This window comes from Corvus cornix, chromosome 2 (assembly GCF_000738735.6).
Source record: "Corvus cornix cornix isolate S_Up_H32 chromosome 2, ASM73873v5, whole genome shotgun sequence".
NCBI lineage: Eukaryota > Metazoa > Chordata > Aves > Passeriformes > Corvidae > Corvus > Corvus cornix.
In genome coordinates this window covers 26,218,449-26,237,972 of record NC_046333.1, presented here as the reverse complement: position 1 = coordinate 26,237,972, position 19,524 = coordinate 26,218,449, and the positions used below count along the sequence as shown (strand labels likewise).

General features: G+C 46.2%; 1 protein-coding gene and 1 long non-coding RNA gene across 7 annotated transcripts in view; one reads left to right on the top strand and one right to left on the bottom strand.

The window, feature by feature from the left end:
• GLI3 (GLI family zinc finger 3) overlaps window positions 1-10,741 on the top strand; it is a 207,612-nt gene extending 196,871 nt beyond the window's left edge. For all 6 annotated transcript variants that reach the window (XM_039548513.1, XM_039548512.1, XM_039548514.1 and 3 more), the window contains 2 exons: window positions 2,325-2,652; window positions 3,827-10,741. In XM_039548513.1, the coding sequence (XP_039404447.1) occupies window positions 2,325-2,652; window positions 3,827-6,117 (2,619 nt within the window). In that variant the 3' untranslated portion in view covers window positions 6,118-10,741. The remainder of the gene's footprint in view (window positions 1-2,324; window positions 2,653-3,826) is intronic.
• Window positions 10,742-14,164: 3,423 nt separating this feature from the next.
• Window positions 14,165-19,314, bottom strand: LOC109144505. Its single transcript, XR_002045298.1, has 3 exons — window positions 19,121-19,314; window positions 17,405-17,649; window positions 14,165-14,328 (listed from the first exon to the last, which is right to left on the bottom strand). It is a non-coding gene; the product is annotated as an uncharacterized LOC109144505 (long non-coding RNA).
• Between the last annotated feature and the right edge of the window lie 210 nt (window positions 19,315-19,524).

The window sequence follows — 19,524 nt, the reverse complement described above, 5'->3', positions numbered from 1 at the left end:
GGGGACTACAAATATGAGCTCTCCAAATTCTGCTCATACTGTTAATCATGCTGCAATTCAAAGTGATTACTCACTGAAATACGAGTTACTACTATGTTGTGCCTAAGGCTTATGCTCAAACTGTTCAGTATTAATACTGAATTCAAAAACTTCCAAGGGCTCAGAGTAAACTCCTGCTGAAGTCTAAAGGAGGTCCTCTGCCCCCTTTGGTGATAACTACCTTAGTTTGCATAGGAAGAAAACCTCTTTTGCTTTGCTAGGTAAATGTGTAGCATTATTAAGGCATGTTGAACAGAGTTTTAACATGAAAATTTGTGGAAGAAGGGTACTAATGCCTGTAGCTTACATAGTATTAAATATTTCTCACTGAAAATTATATTTTAAAAATAATTCTGTGTTTCTTGCTTTTCACTGCATGTATGAATGAAGATATATTTTCTGGTTTTCAACTAATCCAATGTCTTTTCTGTCTAATGCTCTTAAATGTCTTATTCTAACTTCCTAAGGACAGTGGGTAATAAGGTGAGGGCATTTTAACTTTTCTGCTGTTTTTCTTATTGCAACATTATTTGTGTTTTTATTTTAGTCTTCTGCCTGTTGTTCAGTCATTCCTTTATTTAGTAATGTGCAATCCATCCAGCGTATTCCCAGTTGTAATGTGTTGTGAGCATTTTGCAACACTTGACATGTGAAAAATCTGGCTTATATTGGTGAAGCATCTTCAGAAATGTCTTTGTACTTTCCCCTCTAGATGAGACATCCTTTTTTTTTTTCTGTATTGCACATCTAGAAATATATGTTCTGTGTTCTGCATAATACAGTTCTTATTTCTGTACCCTACCTCACTGTGATCTTGACATGTGCTACAAGAACAGGCTTCTGATCACTATTACTCTTCTTCCATATGGCATAGAGCTATTGTCCAGAAGCACAAACTTTCTTCCGCATAATAACTGTTATTTCTATTCTTGTCACCAAATCTGCTCTGGCCAGGATTTGGAAATGACCTTGCTCAGTGTGGCCTCATAAATTCTAAGTATCATCATTCAACTTAGAAATAATAAAATAGTTATTGCATCTCAAATGGACTCCTTAGGGGCATATGAAACTACAGTATTGCCATGAATCTGTGTCTTCATTCATTGATGTTTAAAGTGAGAGTCATCCCTGCCACTTCAGAAATTCTAGACAGTATTTTTCGGTAAAATATACATAAAGATTACAGAGTGGCAGAAAAAAAACAAAACAAAAAACCAAAACCACATCAGAAACCCTAAAAGTTAAATACTTACATGAAACTGTTCTTGGGAGCAAAATGATACTGCATACCCCACTGATTTGTGATCACACTGATAGAACCTTACAGTGAGATTTTAAGTCCAGAGACTTCTGTCTGTCTTCCTCTGTTTTGTCAGTTTGTCAATTTTCCCATTCTTTTGCAAGCACTTTATAAAAAGTAAATCAAGCCTGTGTTTCCCCACAGCAAGAGTTCTGCTAGAGCAGCAGGGAACACTCTCTTTTAAGAAAGAAGATGCTCTTGTGGCATGTTTATATCCCTGCAGATTAGCAGCCTGTATTGTCTACTTAAATTCCTGCACTTAAAATCTTAAATTCAAATGAAACAAAGGATGTGATTTAGTAGATCATCACCTTCTTGATTCAGGGCAGAGGTGGTATAAGTTAGGTATAAGAGGAGGTGTAAGTTAGACCTGAATGATGCCAGGGTCATGGGATGCTGATAATATGATACAGTATTTTTTGCACTGATGCTTTGTTCCTGTTTTATTACGTGCCAGCATTTCAGGCCAACCACTGCTTGTAACAATGAGCCTTAAGCCTGGAAAATGCTTACATTCTTTAGCCACAAGTCTAATTTAAAAACCCCAAATTCCAATGTTGTTGGAGTCTTGTTTGGTTGGTTGGTTGTTTGCAAGCCTAGCAGTGTAAACTAATACCTTGTAACATGACTGAATTCTGGTTTGGTTTTTCTGAGCTGCAGCTTCAGTTGGGAACAGCACATGAGCAAAGTAGGGTATCCATCCATACGTGCTCACAAATGGCTTGAAGTGATAGAAGTAACTATGGGAATAACTCGGATAAGTGTCTTATGGAGATATATTGTATACCATCAGCAAGATGTGAAAGGGGATTTTAGTCTTGTGGTTTACAATGCCAAATCAATATCCAGAAAGCCTCTTTATGAACGATCACTTTTCTGTACCTATATCTTTGGCTCCATTTAGACCTTCATTTAGCGCGAGTGCTCCGGTTAACATTGTTTGCTTAATCCTCACATTCTTTTGTCTCTTACTTCCCTCCAACAGACATCTCAGCCAAGCCCTGGTGGTCAGTCTACATGCAGCAGCGAACAGTCCCCCATCAGCAACTATTCCAACAATGGGATCGAGCTTACTCTGACCGGTGGTGGTAGTGTAGGAGACCTCAGTGTCATCGATGAAACCCCAATCATGGACTCTACCATTTCCACAGCCACCACAGCACTTGGCTTACAGGCCAGGAGGAATATAACAGGGACCAAATGGATGGAGCAAGTGAAATTAGAAAGGTTGAAACAAGTTAATGGAATGCTTCCAAGACTGAACCCCGTTCCACCTTCCAAAGCCCCGACCTTGCCGCCTCTCATAGGAAATGGTGAGATACACGTAACAGGAGTGATAACACTTTTTGTCCTTAATCTTGTTGCTTACTAGCTCAATTTTTCAACTCTTGCAGGAGTTGCACAGCTTAGGAAACTCAGCAGCTGTGAAATGATTTGTAAATTGATCACTTTCAGTTTATTCCCTCATTGCAAGTCCTACTACCCACCCTCTGAGAACTCTGATAGTTCTGTGTTTTATAGAACAGGGTCTAACAAGGGAGCTGTGAATCACAATTTAAATATTTCTTACAGTTAAAGGTTTTGACCCAAGATCATCATAATTCTGTCCCATTTTGAGGAAAAGCAGAAGAAAGAAATACCTGTGAGTTTATTGTATGGAAGTCTTTCTGTTGAGGCCTTTGCAAGGCACCCTTTGCAGAAATGCTTTGGGCTTCCCTTTAAATAACCTGTTCCCACACACAGAAGAAATCATATGTACAGATGCTACTGCTGCAAAGGCTGATATCCATGAATGGAAGCAACGCGAGGTAGAACTTTGAAGATCCCTGGTTGTTTTCCTCCAAAGAGCTGCTCATGACCAAAACAGATGTTGCTGCCACCCCTACTTTGCCTACAGCATGCCTGTAGGTTTCTGTGTTCCACCCAGCAGTGACAGGTTTTCTGAGACCCATTCAATCAAAAGAAACTATGTAAAATTAAGAAATTTATCCTGTTTACTTAAAACCAAAACAAAACAAGGAAACCAGCAAAGATGTTTTGCAGTTGTTAGGAGTTATTTCAAGAATATTTCAAGAAGTCTTAGAAATGACCTTGAATAGCCCCCAATTTGTATATTTTGCCATTCCATGCAAATGCCTGTTCAATTATATTTTGCCTATAAAAAGCTCCCTTACGAATGTGTCCTCCTGGCACATCAGCCAGCATAGCTGCACTGCAGGCTGGAGCACTGCACCACCTGATGACAGTTTGTGGCTATGGGCTATAAATTTTCCGCTGGGATTCACACTGAAATGTTACCCTTGAGTCTCTGAATTAGATTTTAACCTAAGGACACAGTTTTTATCCCCACTTCTTTCAAGAAAGAGCACTGCTATGATTGGCTGTGATGACGTTCTTCCTCTATACCCCACTTACTTCTTTACTGTGTGTTTTCCACACCAGTTTCTGGATAATACCTATTTGTCTAACTGTGAATTTTACCTGCAGGTACCCAGTCGAACAGCAGCTGCAGTGTCGGAGGATCCATGACTATTCTGCCAAACAGGAATGAACTCTCAAGTACGGACATCACTGTGTTGAACATGCTGAACAGGAGGGACAGCAATACTAGCACAATCAGTTCAGCCTACCTGAGCAGCCGCAGGTCCTCTGGAATCTCTCCTTGCTTCTCCAGCCGGAGGTCCAGTGATGCCTCCCAGGCAGAGGGCAGACCACAGAACGTGAGCGTTGCAGACTCCTACGACCCCATCTCGACAGATGCTTCCCGGCGCTCCAGTGAAGCGAGCCAGTGTGATGACCTACCAAGCCTTCTCAGCCTCACCCCGGCCCAACAATACAGGCTGAAAGCTAAATATGCAGCAGCTACTGGTGGACCCCCACCAACTCCACTGCCTAACATGGAGAGGATGAGCCTCAAGACAAGGATGGCACTCTTGGGTGACTGCAGGGAGTCAGGAGTATCTCCACTGCCTCCAGTGAATGCCCCTCGAAGATGTAGTGATGGTGGGGCAAACGGTTACAGCAGGAGGCATTTTCTGTCTCATGAAACTTTAGGAAATGGGACGAGGAGAGCCAGTGATCCAGTCAGAATGGCCTCCGACAACCTCTCTGTTCCGAGAGTCCAGCGTTTCAACAGTCTTAATAGCTTTAACCCTCCTGCTTTGCCTCCATCCATGGAAAAGCGCAACCTTGTTCTTCAGAACTACACCCGTTCTGAGGGTGGCGTCTTCCGCGGCTTCAGCTCCCCCTGTCCTCCAAGCATCAGCGAGAACATTGCCCTGGAGGCTGCTACAATGGAAGCAGGTGGCAGTCTGAATGATGAGGATCTCCTGCCAGATGACGTGGTCCAGTATCTGAATTCCCAGAACCAGGGCATGTACGACCACTTGTTGAACAATGTCCTAGACAGCAACAAAATGCACCACAGCTCAGTTTCAGGAAACAACAACCCCAGCAACTTTGACCAAGCCCCTCCACCGAGCAGTCAGCAGGCAGGTCCCGAGGCAAATAAGAGCGACTTGCCTATTCAGTGGAATGAAGTAAGCTCTGGAAGTTCTGACTTATCTCCTTCAAAGCTGAAATGTAGTCAGCGGTCAGCAGTGCAGCAGGCTCGGGCCTTCAGACTGTATAACAATATGATGGTTCAGCAGCAGAATCTGGAGAGAAGCAACATGGCCCAGCAGAATGGCTATCAGAACCTGGCGGAGAACAACACTTCCTACAATTTACAGCAAAACATGGCTCTTGGCAGCGGAGCTGGGAATTCTTTCAGCATGCAGTCCAACAAGCCTTACAGTGAAAGCATGGGCAGGCAAGCAATGATGTCTGGGGTGACAGACAATTCCTGTGGCATGGCAGTGCAAGGGCAGAAGCTGAGAATCAGCAACATGCCAGTGAATGGGAACCAGCAAAATTTCAGCCATCCCATGGCATCCAGCGATCAAACCACCAGTATGGCAAATGGGATGCAGAACAGGAATATGATGGAACAGCAATATTTGCAAAGCCAACCAGTTGGAGATGGCGTTCATTACCAGGGAGTCAATCAATCCGGTCAAATGATGCTAGGGCAGGTTAGTCCTACCTCACAAAGCAGCCTCTATCAAGGGCTGCAGTGTTGTCCACTCGTGTCTCACACCATTGGTAGCCAGCCTTCAGGTTTGTCAGTGGCCAAAAGTTACCAGTCATGCTCTAATTACAGCAGCAACAGACGGCAAAATGTGTTGAGAAACAACCTGTCCCAACAGCAAAGACACGTAGGTGATGGCAACCAGACGTACAGGGTAAACACCATTAAGATGGAAATGCAAGGTCAATCACAGCAGTTCTGCTCTAACATGCAGAATTACTCTGGTCAGTTATATGACCAATCCATGGGCTTTAGCCACCAAGCTATGAAAACAGGTTCTTTCTTTGGTTCGGAAGCCAACTGCCTGCTGCAGGGGACTGCAACTGAAAACTCATCCGAGCTTCTTTCTCCGGGGGCTAACCAAGTGTCAAGCACAGTTGACAGCATTGACAGCAACAGTCTAGAGGGTGTGCAGATAGATTTTGATGCTATCATAGATGATGGGGACCATGTCAGCTTAATTTCGGGAGCCTTGAGCCCAAGTATCATTCAAAATGCCTCCCGCAATTCCTCACGCCTCACCACTCCCCGAGCATCTCTTACATTCCCAGCTATGCCTGTAAGCACAACCAACATGGCTATTGGGGACATGAGCTCTTTGTTGACCTCACTTGCAGAAGAAAGCAAGTTTCTTGCTGTTATGCAATAGACATGAAAAACAAAAAACACTTAGGAGATAACAGATGGAAAAAAAAAAGACTCATATTTTTTAGTTGTGTATGTATTTTAGCAATCTCATCTCACCTAAATGGGATGTGTTTCAAGTATATTCCTTTTATGGAATAAGGACTCTGAAAACCCTAAAGTGTTCTAGGGAGAAACTGTCTTCCATTTCAGTTTTGAATCAGTATTGCTACACCCATTCCCTGCCTTTCTCTCTTTCCTCTCTCTCTCACTCGTTTTGAATGTCTGTATGCTTCTTTTTTTTTCTTTTGTTTTTTAATTGTAAACCAATGTAAACGTGTGAAGTGCATGGGTTTTTTTGTTTTGTTTTGGGGTTTTTTTGTAAAAAAGGCCTGATGAAATGACTGGGGATTTTCTGTTACTCAAACGAAGCTAGACCTTGTAAAACTGTTGCAACTTTTCCCCTTGAACCTATAACCAGGCACAATGTGAAGTGAGCATACAGAGATGAAATCCTCTCTGGATGCACTGGACACATCACACTGAGGTGGAAGACCAGTTTAGAAATGCACTGCCATGGTACCCCTGGGCTGCAGTTTCAGAGACCTGGAGCACAAAAAGTTGGGAGGTTCAAGCAAATAAGAAATGTGAAAACCATCAGCCCTTTGATCTCTAGCAGAAGCTTTTTTCTACACACCCAGAGAGATAGCTGTCACTGCTTTGAATAATGATACTGAGATTGTGTAATGTTCAACCTATTTCAGAGGAAGGAGAGGACCAGAAAGCTGCTCGTAGTCCAACTCTCATCTTTTGCAATATTTGGTATTCTGGTTTTCAGCCTTCTTTTTAAAATGGCTGGATAGCAAAATTATGGGCATATGTAGTGACTTGGGTAGACTATAATCTTCCCATTGCACACCCCCTTTGTGGAGATACAATCAGGGTCTTATGAAGTATTTCATACAATGAAATAACAAAATAGCAGTATTTCATACTGGGGAATTCTTTTTTTTAATGCAAATTGTTGAGGTGTAATTTGCTGAGCCACTGGTTCTTATTTGCTGGAAGAACTGTGTGTACATCCCCTTTAGCCAAGACAGCTCCATGGATACATACAGCTTCAAAAGCATCATGGGCATGACATGTAAAAGTAAAAAATGAATGGCTGGCCCAGTTCTCAGACTAGCCAAATAAATCAAAGCAGTTGCAAGCAATCTGCTAATCTTAAATGTTTTTCCACTGTGCCCAGGCTTTACAAAATTGAGATTTAAACTGCCATTAAAAATAGCAAAGAAGTAAGGAGAACAGCAAATATTCATAGATCACAGAATATTCTGATCTGGAATTATTATCAGGTCCAACTCTTCAGTGAATGGCCTGTATGAGGATCAAACCCACAACTTTGATGCTATTAGCACCATGCTCTAACCAACTGAGTTGTCTGGTAACTCATCAAAGCTCAGAGAGACCAACCCAGCTTCTTTCTCTCTCTCTCTCGGTGACACCACGTGCATTCAATTTCAAAGCAAACCAGTGGGTCAATGCCCAGGCTCAGTTACACCCGCAAAAATTGAAACGAATGCACTGTGATCATGAAGCTACTCACTGGTAGAGGTGAATGGCATTTTGTTCTGTAAGCACTGGCTTGTTTTTGGCTCTGCTGGGCTCCATGTCTGCATCCCTAAACACACAGTGCTCCTGGATGAACAGGCTGGTGTGGGGAACAATCACAAGACCACGGTTTAAGTTCACCCACTCCTAGAAGCTGCATGGAGTGCCAGCCCTTGCAGACTTCTCAGTTAAATCCCAGTAGTGAAGTCCTACTACGGGATGTAAATTGTGCAGGCACTTACAGTCATGGATTTGATGTCTGTAAGGAGCTGGTGTTATAGTAGACATATAGTGAGAAGAGAGAGTATGGTCAGTTTTGAAACAGAGATAAACTTTAGCCCAGTCAAAATCAGAAGGTGACCTCTGTAGGCTAGAAAGCCATAGCATTTTTTTCCATTGTAAAGCAAAAGGTGAAATACCAGCTGATTCAGGACACGACGTTTGAGGAAATGTGTAGGAATGGAACCTCAGTAAAGCCGTCAGATAACATTAACAGCTGTTAGAGGATGGAGCTATAAATCAGTAGGAAAACATCACAGGAATCTGGTGCAGGGGCCATATTTGGGCTTCTTATCACAGCACATACCAAAAGATTTGCACTGTGAGCTGGAATGTCAGAAATCAAAACAAATGCAAATATCCTACACCTTTTATCATGATCTAGCTCCTGTCTTTCTCTGTATCTTTAGCCAGCATTTCTTTCTTCCCCTCTCCCATGCACACATATTTGCTCATCCTGTGCTTTGCCATTTGCCAGTTCCCCTGCCCCTGACCAGCTATTACAGCCTGCCTGCAGTGGTCCCTGGGCTGCACGGCCAGTTGGGCACAGCTCATCATGGCAAAGAGCTGGTTTGCTGTGGCAGTGGGAGGAAGCTGCTCCCTGTTGCCCTCTCATTGCCCAAAGGCCCTGTAGAGACCTGCTGCCTGTACACAACCATCGTCCCTGCCCTGCTGCTGGGACAAGAAGGGATGCATCCCGCTGGGCAGGTCCCCAGGGGCAGGGATGCTCCAGGGGCCAATGCTGTGCATTGCAGCGCTGGGATACAGCTCACAGCCCTGCAGAGAAGCAGCACTATAGGCATGAGGAAAGACTGTGCTGGACATGTTTCAGATAATAAACAGCCAATAACTGGCTGTTTATTAAAGCCATCAATTACATGTTTATAAACAACTTCAGCAGGGAGACTTATGACCAGCCTGGGAGTAGGTGGCTTGGGAGAGAAGTCTTTTATTGTTATGGAGCCAATACATTAACATACCCCAACCATCCTCAACTATTTTTTAAACTCAATTTTCCAGTTCATAATTGTATCTGCTGGTGCAATTGATGCTGGGAAGCTATTAACAGATGTGATCCATCAGAGCTTAGAGGGAGCCATTTATATTGCTCTGGGCTAAAAGGGACTGTTGGAGTAGCTAATTTGCCTTCCTGGATTTGACAAACCTTAGTCACTCACTTATCCTTGTCTTGGGCCAAAAGTGTGTCTTGGCAGAAACCACATGCTCAAGAAAGGCATCCCATTTGATTTGGCAAAGCTGAAGAATCAGAAACTCCACTGTGTCTTCAGGGAGTTTGTTCAAATGATTTATCATTTTCACATTAAGTGTATGTGCCACTTATGTTCATGTGTCACTTTTCAGTTTCTAGTGTTTTCTCACGCTTTTCTGTTCTGTACTAAAGAGCCTGTTTTTTGGTACCTGTGAAGGTAGCAATACATCACAGCCCAGCTATCTTGGGTTTTGGTTCTGTTTTGATGAGGTAGACTGGTCTCTCTGAGCATGGCACTGTTACACTGGACACCAGCTTTCACTTGTCAACCTCCTCACCATATGGCAGTCTGGGGAAAGTCCCATCAACACTGGTGGGATGTGTTTACTAGCACCCCTCTACTCTTCCTCTTCAGTTACAGAGTCAAAGCTTGCTTTTGTGTATCTGGCACATCAGCTGATTTTTGCATAGCTGTTGGAAACCCACTGCTCACCCGAGAGTAGAAGAAAATGCACAAAATATCATGAATGTTCTATTTTTAAAGCATTGCAACCTAAGCCTAAATCACCATTTCTTCTAATGGCCCTTTGAGAGTCTTCCATGTTTGTTACTGTTGGCCTTGGACACGTCAGTAACACCCAGCCTGCCTGAAGTGTGAGTGTTTCTCCAGGCAGTTTTACTTTCCACAAAGTGGAAGTTGTCAGTGAAGAGTTTATCTGTCAGTTAAACCCAGGTGAAGGAAAGGTGTGTTTGCAGGGAAGTCAGTGGGCTTCCACATGGGCTTTGCTGGGGAGTACAATGGTCCCACACATCCACATGGCAGATGATGTTATTCTCTCCTTGGAGAATGGCCCCAAATGGTACGTGCATCAAGATGCTGGCTGGCTGCTCATTTCAGTCACTGCTTCTCCCACCCCTCAGTGAGATTGCTGGTTGGCTCACCCACACCTGTCCTGCAATGGCTTGTCCCCCTGAACAGCAGTGTTTATATTCTTGCAGTGTATGTGCCTTATTTTGCGTTGACCCTGTAAAAGAGAGGGACCAGGATGTGTTGCCAAATTTTCCTGATGAGGCTGTACTTGCCATTCAGCTAATAGCACATACCACTGTTAATAGGGTCTGAAATGTCTTGTAAACCTCTGGTATTCACGTGTTATTGTCCTTGGGTTGGTGGAATGTCTCCTATGGAACAGTTACTGTTGTCAGTCCTGCAGATGTAAGATAAAAATGTGTTGCTTTTTTTTTTTTTCAATTTTTAAATTTTTTTTTATAAAGCTTGTAATCCTTTTTAAAAAAAAAAAAAGAGAATGTGTAAATACATTTATGTACGGTAGGAATAGTGTTCAGCTGTAACAGACCTTAGTGGTCTTCATTTGATAAACCTGCAGTTATGATCTGATGTTTCTCAAGCCTTAGGTTGATCTGAAGGGTCTGTAGCACTGTGTACATATGAACTGTACTTCTGCTTGCAGAACCACTTAGCTTTTTTGTAACAAAGAAAAAAACTGTTTCTTACAATGTCAATAAAAACAAAAGCCTTTGTACTTAAGTTCTTAGCTTTCAGCTTCTGAAGTATCTCCTTGGGGGAGGGAGTTATTTTTTCATATGTCTGAAAAGCCTGGTTGCAATCAGCGCTTGTATCGCTTCCACTCAGAGCTGTTTTCTGCTCCCCAGACTGTTGCTTCACTCCATTCACAGTTTAAATACAGATGGGAAAACAAAACAGGGTGTTTACCTTCTCTCTGAAGAAAAATGGCTGACGGGTGTCGGGTGGAAAAAAAAAATGAAAATGCAGTGTCACACAGATAAAAGTGTTTGAAAGGAGGAGAGAGGCTGACCTGGTTAACGCTGCTGAAGGAGCAGTCGGTTCAGAGGCCAAAGCCAAGGTGTGCTAAACTCTGGGCTATTCTATGGGGGCTGTGTTTCTATCCCTTGCTTGCCAGGGGTGTCTCACAAAGGCTTGCCCACCCATGAAGAAGCATGGCAAGGAGGAAGAGAAGTTCCCCTGGCTGGATTAATCTGTAGATGTCCACTCAAGTGGGTTACAGTGTGATCTGCAAAGAACTAGATGCAGTTATCTTCAAAGCTGTAATGAGTGCTCCTGTTGAGTACAGTTGTTATGGATGATGTCAAGTTAGTGGTGGCAAACAGTATAGAAAATATTGTCATGCTGCTTGGTCTTAAGGTGTGTGAGCTGTTCTCATTTCAAAGCCTTTTGTTTCCATTGCTGGTACCTTGGCAAGACCCAGACCACTCTGTTGAGCTGTCAGTGCTCAGTTTCTGCCTTAGTCCTTCCTCAGCCAAAGTAAGTGAGCCATTTCCCACGCAGAGGGAGGTAACTTTGCATTGTTATTTGCTCATGTTAACTTCTTTTTTTTGTCTGTCCTGTTTTGTTGGGTTTTGTTGTTCACCCTTCAGCTGTTATTAAGCTTTTGTCATTTGGCACAGGCCTTAAGGTTGAGGAGGGACAAAGGGTAGAATGGAGAGCTAAAGCCTAAAGCATACCCATCTGAGAAACCAGTGAGGCAGGAGAGCCCTGGGAGTGGCCTGATAGGAATGAAGGAGACCCTGCAGTTTGAAAGGGAGGTTGATGGTGGCCATGGTGCCTTAGCTTGTGTGCTGCAATCCAAAATTCTCCCAAAGTTTGGCAGTGCTTCAGCATCGGCTCACTTTGGGGGGTGGGTATGTGTGGCAGTGGTTCCCCCACAACTTCAGCCAACAGGAGGTCAGCAGCAGGGATGGAACAAGCCTCAGACAAAGACATGATGGACCAGCACAGAAGCGAGTAGGCCTGTGGGGACTGGGGAGTCAGTAGCAGGATCCATGCTGACCACAGATCATGGCTGTCAGGGGCTTAGAGCTGACCGAGGCATTTCTGAGCCTTACCAGCCGCCTGCAGGTAGTGGGAGGTAAAGGACTCCCACTTCTTACATACTAACGCAATGAAGTCCTGCACCCATGCACACCTGCAGAGCATTGTGCTAAACAAGTGTCAGTAGTGTTGCACATCTGCTGCCGTAAGGGAGCCCACACACGTGGACTGACAGCCCCTCTCTCTGCTCTGTGCACCAAACTTGCACCACTACCTCTACCTTTAACCAACCGCTGCATGCTCATCTTCCAGCTGGATCTCCTCCACCAGCTGGATCTACTTCAGGATGAGTGTCAAGAGGGCAGGGGATGCCAAGGGGCCCCCTGTCCTGTTCAGCACCTTGGTTCGCTGTGTTGAGCGTGCAGATGAAGGTGCTGCCAGGTAGTGTGAGGTCAGGCAGCAAGGTTACAGCATCTCCAGAGCTGAGCACTGCTAGGGAAGGCCTGGGCTCCAGGTTGTATTCCTGGTCCTCCAGCCTGAACGTGGGATTGGGCTGATGAAAAACTATGCTCAAAGCTGCAGCCAGAGACAGGAGGACCTGTGTTGCCATGTGGTCAAGCTCAATATAATGCCAAGTTCTCAGGAAAACAAAAAATAGCGGGGCAGTTGTGGTTTGTACCATTCAAAATCAGCAGATGCTGTTGACCTTTAGTCTGTGCTTTAGTGCCAAGGCTGTAAATGAATTAATTTAATTCATTAATTTGGTCTCTTACTTCAGAAGGGCATGTACCCGGGAGAGAACTGTAGTTTGCAAAGCCTGAAAAAAATACAACAGAGATATACAGCATCAATCAGCAAGGGGGGAAGAAACTCCCCACGGTCCCCCAGTACCCTAAACGGGTGGCGTGACATTACTACACTCAAACCCAAAGATGGGTAACACAAAAATCACCAATAATGCTACGGCCTGGCCTGCCGTGGTTGGGGATGAAGCAGGGGAAGAGCAGACAGCGTGGGCCCACAGTGCTGATGGAGTTACTGGGCTGGCTGGGTGTAAGTGATGGCACTGTAGGGCAGCCCAATGTAATTTTTTTCCTTTCCCAGTTTTTGTGGGCTCGACTGTGTAATCTTCAAGCTGCTTTTTCAAAGAGAGGGTAATGGGAAGGAGACGACTTGTTCTCTTCAGGCTGAAACACAAGCTATTTGTGTTAGGAACATGGCTTTGTTATATGATTAGTGCAATGGGAGCCCCTAGGCACCACTTCCCAGTACAAACAACTAGTATTAATAACTCATGTTAAAATTGCCTGCTATTTAATAACCTGGGCCTCTTTCCACCCCAAGAAGCACATAACTGCTTTGTGTTCCCACCATCTCCACCCGTTCTTCCCTCACTGGCTTTGGACTCTCCCTGCGCATTTCCCAGGAAAAAAAGGAGCAGGTTTGGGCAAGGAAGAAGGGAGAACTGATGGTGTTTGACAGGAATCCCTGCATCCCATGTCTGTGTACCTCCTTGCCCACCCCCCTGCTGTCATGGGGTACTGCTCCTGCATCTGATGTGAGGCTGCTCATTGCTGCCATGTCTTGCAGTCTTGGTCCCCTGTTTTCACCCGTGTTCTGGGGATGGAGTGACCTATTTCATGCCTTGCCAAGGAAGCCGCCGCCCTCCCTCTGAGCTGCCGCAGCTGGCTGAGACGTGATAGACCAACACTGTTACTCATGGGTGGGAGGCCCATGTGAGTCACGCTTCCCTTCGCCCCACATGCGGGGTGGCTGTGGCAGGAGAGCGGGGAGCAGAGAGCGGGACTGCACCCCGCGCATGGCCACGCACGGCAGAGGCACAGTTGGGCCCAGGCGGGAGCAAGAAGCAGTGGGTAGATCAGATGGTGATGAACCATAAACAGGATCGTTTCCCATGGGCTGGCTGAGCTGCTCCAGCCTTTGCCAGCAGCACTAGGATGGTTGTCAGGTCTGCGAGGCGGTCTCTAAGCCACCCTGCTCTGCAGAAAAACATTACTAATGTTCCCACGACCGGAGCAAGAGAGAAGAGACAAATAACTTGGACAGCAACATGAAACAGTGGCAAAAATCTGGAAGACAGAGGAGGAGAAAGGAAAAAAAGAAGAGGGTGGAAAGCTCTATAATGACTGAAAGAGCCCCAGATGGATACGAACAGAGAAAAGGCTAGAGACAGAAATAGTAGCACTAATGAGCTGAGCTGAACGACCCCACTCCTGCTGTACCTGAGCATCCTTCGCTGTCCTCAGAGCCCTGACGCTGCCAGCCCTGGGAGAGGAGGAGTGGGAGCAGGAAGCTGCTCAGACCTGGATGAACAGAAGCAATTAAGTTCCTATAGCAACGCTTCATAAAAAATCCCAAAGCAGAGGCACCTATAGGGCTGGGTAGAAAAAGGGTTGTGGCTCCAGGCAGCATCCCCCAAGGGAGAACCATGAGAAATGTGTGCTTCCTCATCCTGAGCATGGTTCCTGCTGCACCTTTGCTGCTTGAAGACTTCCTGTTTCCATATATGAGCAGCCAGCCCTCCCAAGACATAGGAAAAGTTCACTTTGCCTATTTTGCCTTGAGGCCATTTTGTTTTGAAGACCTACAGCACATCTCACAGTGCCAAGGAATTGTGGCAATGTTTTCACTAGCAAATTTTTTTATCTGGACGGCTTTTCTGGGAAAAGGCAGATATATCTCATCCCTGTCATTGCTGACCACTTCAGCCTCCAGTCTTTACTGAAAAGCCTCCAGCTTTCAGTAAACTCCTTCAGCTTTGTCTGTGGGACCCCATGGCATGGCATTGCTTAAATATGGCTTTTTGGATGGAGCTTCAAAGAAGAAAAAATGGTCTGCATCATCCTGCTTCAGAAGATGAACTTGAGCTCTCATCAGAAGTTTACAGATGTAAAAGAGGGCTAAAAACCCCCAAGTGATACCTTCTGTGAAAACAGTCATCAGGCACTGAACCCTTAGAGTTGTGTAGTTCAGTGGCAGAGGTCCCAGTGCCCATGGTGAGGCTGGGGGGTGGTGCAGCAGAAGCCAAGGGCTGCAGGGCTGCAGGGCTGCAGTAAGTGGCAAAGTGTGCTGCAGCATGTGTGGGCACTGGGCTTTGTTCCCTTCCAGAAGCAGTAAATCAAGCTGCTCTTTGCAGCCATCCAGGGAGAAGCAGCGTGGTTGGTCCCCCAAAGGGCTGCTGACTCTTCTTCAGATCACCTTTGGAGCAGGCAAGCTGCTGATCCAGCTGGCAAGAGCTCTCCATTGGACACCATTACTTGGACACACCATGCCATGCTTAGCTTTTGTGGTAGGGAATTCAAACAATTCATGTCACTTTGAAGTTTGTGGTGTGGTGTCCCAGTCCAGGCCCACCATGTGGCCTCACTGCAGGCTGGCACAGAGTGAGCAAGCCCAGTGGCACAGCTCCTACACCTGCCCTGTATCCAGTCCTTTCCTTGGCTTGGATGCCTCTCCCTGCCCTTTCCTCCTTTTCTCAAGGCTGGGCTGTAGCATAGGGGAAAACCAAGAATACTGCATGCTATTTTTTCCTCTCCTTAGCTGGTCCCTTGGAGATTGCTGCTGTTTTCTCCCAATTACAGAAAATGCTTGAAGCTGTGCAGAGGCTTAGTCACACAGCCAGGGAGGCAGCAGTGCCTTTCTTAGCTCTGTGGAGTGCAGTCTTGAACCACTGTAGCACTTCTTGCTTACCCTTGTGCCCTGAGACATCTTAGGTTTCAATCTTAGGTTTCAACTGCTCTTCACCTGAGCTCTGCTTGGCATGGGCAGCTGGAAAATGCTGGGCTCCAGTTTAGCTGGAGCATTAGCAGAGAAAGGGAAAGCTGGAGCACCAGCCAACAAAATGTTATAGGGAATCCTCTTGCCCCCATCTCTGCTGATGCCGAGGCTAGGGCCTGGCTTTCCTGTTTGAAACAGGTGTGGGGGCTGGGGTCGCCTGCTGCAGCGTCGGCTCTGCCTTTAGCAGCTTCCATAGTTTCAGCAGCTTGTGTGCCAAGCTTTGCTTAGAAGCTCTGGTGCAAAGAGCCCCATTCTGCAGAAAGCCCACGAGAATACAAAATCCCCTAGGACTTGTCATTGTGGAGGAGAAGCTGGTCAAAACCAAAATCAACAGTCCTGAAGCAAATAGTGCAGGCTTTGATCTACTCAGTTAAATATGAGCCCTGGTGAACTGGATCCTCCTCTCTTTGTGCATATTCTCACACAAAGTATTTTTCTTCAAGAGAACAGGCTGCAGACTGGCAGGCTTTCTCTTCTGTCCTACACCAGATGATGAGTTTTATGACAACATTGTCCTGGCTTAAGTCATCCCATGCTTGGCTGGTCTTGTGCTAAACTTAAAAATGGAGAGCCTCAAAACCCCGAATGTTGTTTCCGGTGTGCCCTAGATAGCGGCATTGCTTAGATTTGCTGGTGCCACTGTGTTTGCTGAGCATAAGTATTTGGTCAGTCTTTTAACTGGTAAGTGCTGGTCCACTGCAATGAAAACATCAGATTTAGAGGAAGAAAAACAAAGGAAAAAGACAGCATTTAGTAATTTTAGAGACACCACATGCACTCAGCAAAAGTGGAACCAGCCCCGTTTCAGACTGGGGGTGTCCTTGAAAGCTGTAGCCATACATGAGCACTTCAGGGCTGGCTCTAGGGCCAGCTCTTCCTCCTCTGCCCAGGGACCATTTCATATGTTTTGCAATACAGCAGGGCTCCAAAAAGCACATCTGAAGCCCTCAGGAGTTGAGCACCACCGCTGCTCACCACTGGTACAAGGAAAGCTGGACCTTGGTGCCTGGCTTTTAGGTCCTTCCCCAGGTAGCACAGCTGGGATAGGGAGCTGACCTGTGCCACCCTGACCCTGAGTCTGGAAAACCCCAACTCCAGCTTAGGTCAGGGGAGGAACAAAGGAAAATCCTTCCTGAAAGGCAAACAGATGGCAAAAGTGAAACAATGAGCCAGTTGCTTACAAGGAAAACCCCCCAGCTGCTGTGTGGGTGGTGTGGGAGCACAGCCCCATGACTGCTGGGAAGTTGGGGCCCTTCTGGACAGCTGTGGGAGCCAGGGGCATTGCAGTGATGGTGTCCAAGGAGCACATGTCCTGCACAGCCTGGCCTGCCCAACCAGTTGCCATCCCTGCGAGTTAAAGGCAGCAGAGTTCTGGGATACCTGTGCAGAACCCATGTAGGAAGCAGCCACAGGATTTGACAGCAGGAGGGAAGGGGTTCACCTTGCCCCGTCCTTCCACCCGGGAGTGGGGCTGGGTGCCTGGCTTGCACTGCAGTACTGCTTATCGTGCTGTCACATCTTGTTCAGTCTCCCACGCCTCCTTGGCTCCATCACTTTGGCTTTCTAGCTTCTAATAATCCTCTTCCAGTATTTGATGCTTACCTCCGAGGACTCAGCAGTGACACTGTCTGCCCTGGATGTGTGTTTTCCCCTGGGCCACAGCTCACATGGTTGGAAGCAGCAGGGCAGGAACCATATTTATGCCTGAGATCCCGATGCTGTATCAGCAGTCCAGCGCTGCCACACTGTGGGAATCATGGCTCATGTGTCGGACTGGCCTGGCTGCAGAGATATCCCACTTTGGGCATGCCACTCCATCCACTGGCTCTGCTGGGACCACTGTACCCCTATGAAGGGAGATTCTTAATTGACTGACAGGCTGTAATGCACAGTAGTGATGAGCTTCTTGCCCCCACCCTGGACTGGCTTCTGGTCTGCAGCCAAGACATAGAGCCATCACCTGTCGAGGCTTCAGTCATGTTCCTAGGGCTGAGACCTCTCCAGCTTCCACCACCACTTTCCTGCCTTCCTTTTTGGATGGTCAAACACCAGGTAGAGTAAATCCCACTGAAGCATGGAAAAAGGTGGTGTAGAAGTCTGGCTGAGGAACACGTGTGTCATTTTGCCCTGCCATCACCCTTCCTCCCTGGAAGCATCCAAACAAGTGAATGAGGCATACCAAGCAAGCCCCCTGCTGCCTTTCAGTAGCAGGAACAGCAGTGACTCTGCCTCAAAGATGAATTTGGCAGCCATGTAAAAGATTTTTGCATATGCTCTAAACAGTACTTGGATGGCAAGTAAGGACAAACACAGCTTTGCCCTTGGAAGCAAACTATCTGATGTGGCTGCTGGTGCAGGTAATTAATAGCAACTGCTTTATGTAAAGCAGCAGGAGGATCAGTCCATTTTCCACAGCTCCTAAACTGACCCCGTGGTGGCACTGCCATTGGGACAGAGGGCCCATGGCTAGAGCACCAGCACTGCTCACAGCAATGCCCACAGCACAATCTGCAGCCTCTTGCTGAGCTGCACAGTGCTGCCCTCAAAGAAAAACCACCAGCCATGGCCAGCTAAGCTTGGGAAGGCTGATGGGCCAGCAGCCCAAAGCAGTGTGGAGTTTTCCATGGTCAGTTATTGTGCTGGCATGGCCAGAAGCTGCTATTATTAGATGGCATATGAATCACCCACACACGACTGGAATTAGCAGCTTCAGCCTGAGCCGAGCTGGGCACTTATTGGAAAAGGCTCATTTAAGCCCAGCCAAGAGACAAAAGTGGACAGGGCTCAGAGAAATCACTTGCCCAATGCCCACTTCAGCCCTGGCTGCCACCTCTACCAGCTGAGAAGGAAGCACCAGCTCTGGGGGTCTCCCACGGCCCTGATGGCCAGGGGAAAGGAAGGATCAAAGATCCCTGTTCATGCACTGCCAACCCCACGCAAAATATAGCAAGAGAAGAAAGACTATGGGGGATACAATCTTAAATCATGACCTGATGGGGTTGGTTAAAAGGTCACAGCCTGACGAAATGTACAGGTGCAGGGCTTACAGCTGCCGTGCCTGTGCCTCAGCCTGGTCTGCTGCAAAGCGACATCAATGCGCAACACAAACAGATGCTGAGCAGGGTAACAGGGCTCTGTGGCTGTAGGGCCCAAACTGGCAGATTACTGGGAACTCACTGGGTGCAGAGCAAAAGAAAGAAAAGAGGGAGCTGGAAACATATTTATGTTTCTGGGTGGGAAAACACTGACGCCCTTGGATTCCTGTTTTGACTCATTTAAGCCTGGAACTGCAATAAGACAGCCCAGTAAGTAACATACCTTGTAAGAATTGCAGCTGCTAAAGTTTTCCTTCAGTGTCATCACTAGTCATTTTCCCCATGTTGTTCCTCATTTACTCTTTTGCAAATGAGATAAAGTCCGGTCTCCATGTTCTCTTGTATGGTTGTGAATCAAATGCATCAGCAATGAAGTTCAATCACCAGAGCTGTGCTGTGAGCTTGCTTTACCCTGAGCTTTTCCTACCAAAATTAAAATAACATACCATGTCATCTTTTCACAGGACATGAAATAGAATTTCATATGCATTGCAAAGTCACACCAAGGCACATTGTGAAGAGTGGTGGAGTGAGTATACACCATTTCTTATAGCCTAACAAAGGAGCTTTTATTTAATAATGACCTATTACAGCACAGTACAAAGATTTGCTTTGTTCAGTGACTAG